Consider the following 8,280-nt stretch of genomic DNA (forward strand, 5'->3'; position numbering starts at 1 on the left):
GGTAATCGCTGCAAGCACCTCTGAGAGAAAGCCACCCTCGAGTTCCGACCGATGCCAGACAGTCCAGTTTCTCCCCTATGAGTCTGGGTCCCCAGAGACTTGCCCGGAACTGGAGTTCAGACCAGTCGGGAGCTTGAGACTCCCTCCGGATTGAAAAAGACAGCTGTGTCCTCAGTTGCCAGCCTTTTCCACGTGCACCTTCGTACCTCTGCACTTTACTTCCGCACCTCCTCTGAGTCTCACTGTGCTTTTCTCGTTCCTTCTAGTTGTAGAATTTCCACTCAGCCAGCCTTCCTGTGGTTCTGGATGATGTCCATTTTGTCTTTTAGTTCTATTTTTGAAGTGGTTGTGTGAGGCAGCAATTTCCAGTGTTTACCTATGCCGCCATCTTGGTTTCTCCTATTTTTTTTTTTTAATTCCCCAGGTGGTTCCAATGTACATCCACAGTTAGGAAGCAGCATGATATGTCAGTGCTTTTACAACCTCAGTGTGCCTAGGAATTACTCAAGGATCTTGTTAACATTTCCAGATTTCCCTACTAAAGACAGATTCTGCTTCAATAGGTCTGAGGTGGTGGTCTGAGAATCTGCATTTATAAGCCATTTCCAGATGGGGCTGTTGATGCTGGGCCAGGGACCACAAGGCCAGAGGAGTAGCCAGTGAGCACAAGGTTTTTTGTGGACCCACTTTGGCCTGTCTGGAGCTCACCAACCCTATGGGTTTAAGGGGGCACTGAAACCCTGTTAAAGATGTTCAGCCTTAGCTTTGGTTGGAATAGGCAAATAAAAGCACAGATTCAACTCCTCATCTTCAGATTAGAATATGAGTGTCTGACTTGAGGCTTTGAAATGCAATGGCGAAGGGTGCCCTAGAGTAATCTGAAGGCCTCAGCTCGAGACAGGTTGGGGCAGTCCAGGGCAGTGTGTGTACACAATTCTGTTGTCAGGCTCCAACTGGATTTTGACGGCGGCTCACTGCCTCCACCATTCGCTCGATCCAGAGGACCCAATCCTCCACGACTTTTACCTGCTCAGCCCTTCTAACTTCAAAATCATCGTGGGTGAGTGAGGGGCAAGCTGATTCCTGAAGCCAATTGTGGTTCTGAGAATTGGGTGTGTCCACTCAATCATTCATCAGGACAGGATCCCTGGGATGAAGAATCAGCTGGGACTGGAGTCTAAGGACCTGAGTCTAAGCTCAAGGCAATGATTTCAAGGTGCAGGGACCATGAGCAAGTCATTGAAGTCGAGGCCTCAGTTTTACAATGGAGAAATAAAGAGCCAATCTAGATAAATTCCAAAGATACTTCAGGCTTCTATGAATCCATGCTTTCAAGTGAGTGATACGCATACAATTGCATCCCCAATACTACCAGCTGATTCAGTTTAGTTGCCTGCTAACATTATACCAGGATCTAAGGACACAGCATAATTAAGACCTAGTTCCTGCCCATAAGGAGCTTACAGTCTAATAAAAGAATAAAATATAAGCAGGGAGACTTCTAGTATAAGAGAAAAAGCAATAAGTTCTATAGGAGAAAAACAGATAAAATGTCATGGGAGTTCATAGGGAAAAGACGTCTAATTAAAAAATCAAACTCAAGAATTGGAGAGCCTTCATGGAGGAGGCAGCACATGATCCAGAAGGGTGCTTATATGATTTGAACATGTGGTGATGAGCTTTGGAATGAGTATTATAAAGCAATGAGATCAGCTCATGAAGAAAGACAGAAATGGGAGCCCACGAGAATATATGGGGAAGAGCAAGTAGGACAGGATTGCTGGGGAAAGATGAATAAGAGAGTTAAGGCTGGAAACATGGACTGGATGAGACAGAGAGCTGACAGGGAGTAAGTGTGACCTTATCCTCTGTGTCTCCATTACCTCCATGCCTCATGTGCCTTCTTCTTGCCCAGGTAAACATTGGAGACACCGGTCAGACGAGACTGAACAGCATCTCAGGGTCAAACACATCTTCCTTCATCCCCAGTATGACCCCAACACATTTGAGAACGATGTGGCTCTGGTGGAGCTGTCAAAGGGCCCGGTGCTGAATGACTTTGTGATGCCCATCTGTCTCCCAGAGAGTTCCTCAGAGGAAGGTACCTCTCCCCACCCCTGGTCCCACCTCTGCAGAGCATCAGGTGCCTCCAAAGAGACTTCTTCTCCAGCGTTGGTGAGGCTGTGGTGCCAACGAAGCCAGCTGACGATGTCTGCGCGATTCCTCAGCTGCCTCCCCTAAAACAACTGTCAGGCTGGTTCCAAGGTGGCACATAGTTAATAGGAAGTACTATATCAGCCAGAGTCCCCATGGGGAAACAAACTAGGCTAGTTATTGTCACAGAGAGATTCTAACATAGGGTGCTGGAGGACTGGAGAAGTAAAGGGGGAATGCTGAGATAATAGAGATAGTAACTTGCAGGAAGAAACTACTCCTCCTGGGGCTGGAGGGACAAAGGGAAGAGGTTGAAGTTATAGAACCTAGAAGCCTGGACAGGGACCCTATGGAGCAATAACTCTGACTCCTGTAGAAGAGGCCCCATGCTGATGGTATTAGGGAAACAGCTGGAACCAAGCACCACTGCTGGGGTAAGAAACCACTGGTAGGGTGATGTCAACAGTAACGGCAAGCCTTCCTGGAAGTGCCCCCTATTTTCAGAATCCCCCTGAAAAAGCAGAAGTGCCAATTCTTCTATAGGGTTACAAAACAGAGTATAGAAGGGTAAATTTGGAACTGAAGGACAATAGATTTATCACAGCATAGATTCACTCCCCATGCTGCATTTCCTGATTGGTTGGCCTTGAGGAAGTTGCTAAACCTCAAGTCCCTTGCCTCTACACTGAGGATAATACCCCATGGGGTGGTCATTATATTTAAATGAAATACTATATTCAAATGTATCCAACACAGAGAGAGAGTCCCACCAGGGCAGTTGGCTTCCCTTTTATTCTGTTAGAAAGTTCAGGGGTGCCATGTTACAGCCAAACTCCTTCAGTTCAAAGAAGTTATAAAAAAATGGCTGAATGGAATTTGAGAAGTATTAGGTAGAGTGAGCCAACAGAAAAGGTACGCCTACCATAATAAGTTGCTTTACATTCATTAACTTATTTACCACTTATAAAAGTCTTGTGAGGTGGTATTATAGTCCCATTTTCCAGATGAGAAAACTGAGGGTCAGCCAGGTGACGTGACTTACCCAAGATCCAGCTTGTAAGAAGCAGATCTGGGTCCTCGAATCCAGGTTTTTCAATGTAAATCCCAGTGCTGTATTCAGATCCAGGCTTTTCTTCAAATAAGGAAATCAGTGAGTGCTCTATCAGTGTTTAACCCACTTCCACTCACTCTGAGATTTGCCAACTTCATAGACTTCTAGAATATCAGAGTTGGGGTGGGGGGCATGGAGTTAGAGAATATCAAACCCAGCCTCTTCATTTTATGGATAAAGAAATTGAGGCTCATAATGGGAGGGAGGAGTGAGGGCTTGCTAAAGGCAACGTGCATATTGTGGACTAAGCTGGACTTTTTATTTTTTCCACAATTATTGATTGAGCATCTACTATGTGCCAGTACTGTGGCAGGCATAGGGATACAGCAGTGAACAAGATAGATGAGATGACTGCTGTCATGGAGCCTAGGTTCCATGCTAGTTGGGAGTGGGAGAGAATAGACAACTAAACAAATCAGCTAATGATTCATAGAAACAAATGCCTAGACCTCTGTTGCAGACAACCTCCAACCCAGCAGTCTTCCTCCTCACCAAGCTGGTTTTCTCTGAGGGGAAAAATTCAACCCTTCCTCCTCAAGCAGAGGATGATGGGCTGCAAGATGCAACCATCTGAAAAGCCCACAAACAGCCTCTCTGCTCCCACTGTGTCTTCTCTCCTCCAGGGACCATGGTCATCGTCAGTGGCTGGGGGAAGCAGTTCTTGCGAAGGTTCCCAGAGACCCTGATGGAGGTAAACTTCAACTTATGCCCTACAGAGTGACACCCCTGCCCCACATGAGATCTTCCTGCTCCATGTTTCCCCTTAGGGCAGTGATGGCGAACCTTTTGAGCTCGGCGTGTCAGCATTTTGAAAAACCCTAACTTAACTCTGGTGCCGTGTCACATATAGAAATTTTTTGATATTTGCAACCATAGTAAAACAAAGACTTATATTTTTGATATTTATTTTATATATTTAAATGCCATATAACAAAGAAAAATCAACCAAAAAAAATGAGTTCGCGTGTCACCTCTGACAAGCGACCATCACTGCCTTAGGGACTTGGTGGCTGGAGCTGGGAGTTGTTGAGAAAGACACCAGAGGCTCACACACACCTCAAAGTTCACTGAGACTTTGAATTCCATCAAGCTTGATCTGTTTGTTCTGCATGTCATGGGTCTATAATAATAAAAGCATGATATGCTAATTAGACCGGACAACCTTCCAGACGAAGCTGGGGCTGTGAGGGAAGCCCGGGTTCCGGGTACCTGCCAGTGGCCTGAGGAAAACCTGAATCCTGGGTGCCGGAGGGAAGACGGTGCTGGCAGCCAGGGGAAGGAAGGCCTACTCTTGCACAAATTTCATGCATCGGGCCTCTAGTGTCTATATTGCCTGTAACTGTGCAGCCCTAGGCCCTGTCGGTCAGTAGTGTCCCTCCCAACATGCAGCTGTAGAAGCCTTGAAGGAGACTCATTCCTCAAAGGGCCCCTCTGACATGAGTCATGACTGAGGACCCCTGGCTGACACCTGGCAGAGGCAGCTCATGGCCTCCCCACTGGCATGCTCCATTTCTTCCTCAATAATGGAATGCTGATATACCTGGGGCCACTGTGTGCCCAGCTGAAAGATGGCATTTTTGAGCCTTACTTGTAGCTAAGACTGGGCAATGGGATATCAGCAGAAGTTCTCCTTACAAGAGGCCAACTCATAGCATTATATGTCAATTATATCCCAAGTAAAATAAAAAGAGGCCAACCCAAGTGGAAAATATGCCCTTTGCCTCCTTCCCTTCTTCTTGCCTGGAAAACAGTCATGATGGCTGGAGTACAGTAGCCATTCTGTACCATGAAGATTTGCATACAGTGCCATATTTGAAATAATGCATGTGCTGGGCAAGTATGACCAGTTTACAGATGAGAAAACTGAAACTCAAAGAGGGCAAATGACTTTCCCAAGGTCACACAGCAAGTTTATGACTGAGACTATACCTGATCATAGATCTGCTGATTCTCCATTCAGTTTTTCTTCACCTGTACCATAGGGCAATTTCTGAGACCAGGTCTAAGGTAGTCCCAAGCTCATCCAGCTGGGGAGCAGCCAGCTCTAGGGGGTGTCAGAACAGCAAGGACTCCTCAGCCAGCAGTGGGGACCAACGATGGCCTTGTATTTCAGATCGAAATCCCTATTGTTGATCACCGCACCTGCCAGGAGGCCTATGCCCCACTGAAGAAGAAAGTGACCAGGGACATGATCTGTGCTGGGTTCAAGGAAGGTAAGTCAAGAGACTTGTATATAATAATTTGGTGTCTAGCTCATGCATTGAAGTGGTGCAGGGCCCAGCAATGGAAGGGCTGGACACCTTGGAGTCTGGTAGGCTAAACAGGAAAGAGGGGTGGGGAGGAAGTTCATGAGAGGAAGGGTTCTGCCAGAGAAATGGCGTCAGAGAGAAGAATGCTAAGAAATTTCCATTACTCCCTTCTCCACGTTCACCTTTTCACCTGTGAAACACAAGAATCCTTCACTGGCACTTTCTAAAAATCTCTGAGCTCTGAGGAGGCCTCACCTGGAACTGCTTAGAGTCAGCGGTTCTCAACTTGTGGGTCGCGACCCCTTTGGGGGTGGAACAACCCTTTCACAGGGGTCGCCTAAATACATCCTGCATATCAGATATTTACATTACAATTCATAACAGTAGCAAAATTACAGTTATGAAGTAGCAACGAAAATAATTTTATGGTTAGGGGTCACCACAACATGAGGAACTGTATTAAAGGGTCGCGGCATTAGGAAGGTTGAGAACCTTAGAGCCCATGTTTGAGTCAAATGATCTGCTTGCACCCCCTCGTGCCCAATTCTCTGAACTACAAGTCAGCGGTGGGAAGAAAGAGGCTCCTTTGGATTTGGGGCTAGGGAAGGGGACAGGTTACTTTGACTTGCGTCTCTTTTTTTATATTTAGGGGGAAAGGATGCCTGTGCAGGTGACTCAGGAGGTCCCATGGTGACCCTGGATAACGAGACAGGCCAGTGGTACCTGGTGGGCACAGTGTCCTGGGGCAAGGACTGTGGAAAGAAGGACCTCTACGGAGTATATTCTGACATCTACAGCAACAAGAACTGGATCCAGAGAGTCACCAGTATGAAGAATTGAATTTCGTTTTCCACCACCTGTCCACGGTCAGTCAGCAGAAGAGGATAATTACTTGACGCAAGACACCTTCACCCTTCACCTGCCTCATTCACCCATCTATTCCTGGCCAATAATGGGGGCATCTCGGCCCCCTTTTCACTCTCTTTTAAGAAGCAGAGTAGCCGAGTGATCAGAACACAGGGTTGAATCCAGCCTCTATCACAAGTTTTGCAACAATGGACAGGTGACTTCAACCTCTTTTAACCTCAGTTTCTTTGTTCATATTCTGGAAATGGCATACCTTACCTACCTCATAAAAGTTTGATGAGAATCGAATTAATATATACATAGCACTTAGCACAGTGCAATCATAAAATAAGTGTTCAGTAAATATGATTTAGCAGAACATGAGTATGTCTACCAGGCAGGCAAAATTCTCTTACAAATCCTGTCTGGGTCTTAAGTCTGCTCAGTGTGTACCCTTTCTCTCAACCTTAACTATCTCTTTCATCTGCCCCCAAATGCCCTATGCTTCTTTGCTACCATGCACCTTTCCAAGCCCCAATCCCTGTCCCCTATAAAAATGTAAAAGAGAAAGGTTCTTAGTCCTATAGCATGTCCTACAGCAATGCTTGAGCTAGACACCAAATTGTGAGAGTGCCTATGAGAAGCAGAGCAAGGAGGAAGACTGGGAATGGTTGACAGGGAAGCCAGACACCAGGTTCTAGAACCACCTCTGCCCCTAGCTCCCTGTGTGGCTGTAAGCAAGTACCTTCCCCTCATCTCAAAGGACCCTCCCAGCTCTGACAATCCAGGATCCAGTGAAGCCATTTTTTTTCTTGATGAGATGAGTTAAAACCAAAGTAACCAAAAGGCCAAAATTACCTTAAGGTTCAATAGAATTTTGATAGAAAACACTGCTGCTGAAGCAACACCAAACCCTGGTTCCCAAAGACATAGCTCAGCCAAAATGTTAGTCAAGGAATCTTACCTTATTACTAAGCAGAGCATCTGCTCTAGGCCCCAACCTCCTTCCCTTCCTGAGAACCTGAGCTGCACAAGGTCAGCCCTGAGAGACTAGACTAGACTCCAAGCTGACCCCATGCAGCCCTTCTTCTGATTCCTCACCCCTGTTCCTTACCCTAGCCCCACATGGTCATAAGTGTTTCCCACACAGAATCCCCTCAGAGAGCCATCTCCTCTCTCAGGAAGCCCCCAGAGACCTCATTCCCTCCGGAGCCTGAAATATAAGCCTCTCAGGGGATCAGAAGCCCCAAGTCCCTGTCTGGTCCTATCAATTTTTATCTTCATGGGAGATTTCAGTTCTTGAACTGCTCTGAAGCTGCTGAAGTCATTCAGGGTCTTTTGCTGAAAGAAGATACAAAGAGTAAGACTTATGGACACTATGCCTTAGGCTGAATGCTCAGGGGAAGCAGTTCACAGCCTGCTTCTGGTTCTTTTCTTTTTTAAAAATATTTTTTTATTTATTTCAGAGAAGAAGGGAGAGGGAGAGAGAGATAGAAAGATCAGTGATGAGAGAGAATCATTGATCAGCTGCCTCCTGCACACCCCACACTGGGGATCAAGCCCACAACCCGGGCATATGCCGTGACCAAGAATCGAATCATGACCTCCTGGTTCATAGGTCAACACTTGACCACTGAGCCATGCCAGCTGGGCTACTTCTGGTTCAGTGTGCTGGTCAACCTACCTCTCTGTGCCCTGCAGTTTATTCTATAAAGGGAAGATCACAGTAGTACCCAATTCCAGCAGACATTTGTCAAGCAAGCTCGAGCTCTATTTCATACACCAAAAAAGAAGTGCGATGCAAAGTTCGGAATTGCCCTAAATCATTCCCAAACTCCATACTTCCCTGACTCACAGCACTGCCTGGGAGTCCCCATGTACCAGATTGAGCTGACTGCTCCGGAGACTACTGAGATGAGG

At 46.5% G+C, this 8,280-nt stretch overlaps 1 protein-coding gene across 1 annotated transcript in view; it reads left to right on the forward strand.

Annotated features, from left to right (window-relative positions):
* MASP1 (mannan-binding lectin serine peptidase 1 (C4/C2 activating component of Ra-reactive factor)) overlaps window positions 1–7,849 on the forward strand; it is a 63,789-nt gene extending 55,940 nt beyond the window's left edge. Inside the window, exons 12-16 of the mRNA XM_005876273.2 lie at window positions 947–1,060; window positions 1,916–2,101; window positions 3,889–3,956; window positions 5,379–5,478; window positions 6,164–7,849. Of these exons, the coding sequence (XP_005876335.1) occupies window positions 947–1,060; window positions 1,916–2,101; window positions 3,889–3,956; window positions 5,379–5,478; window positions 6,164–6,354 (659 nt within the window). The 3' untranslated portion in view covers window positions 6,355–7,849. The remainder of the gene's footprint in view (window positions 1–946; window positions 1,061–1,915; window positions 2,102–3,888; window positions 3,957–5,378; window positions 5,479–6,163) is intronic.
* The last annotated feature ends 431 nt before the right edge of the window (window positions 7,850–8,280 follow it).

This window comes from Myotis brandtii, unplaced genomic scaffold (assembly GCF_000412655.1).
Source record: "Myotis brandtii unplaced genomic scaffold, ASM41265v1 scaffold483, whole genome shotgun sequence".
In the NCBI taxonomy this organism is placed as follows: domain Eukaryota; kingdom Metazoa; phylum Chordata; class Mammalia; order Chiroptera; family Vespertilionidae; genus Myotis; species Myotis brandtii.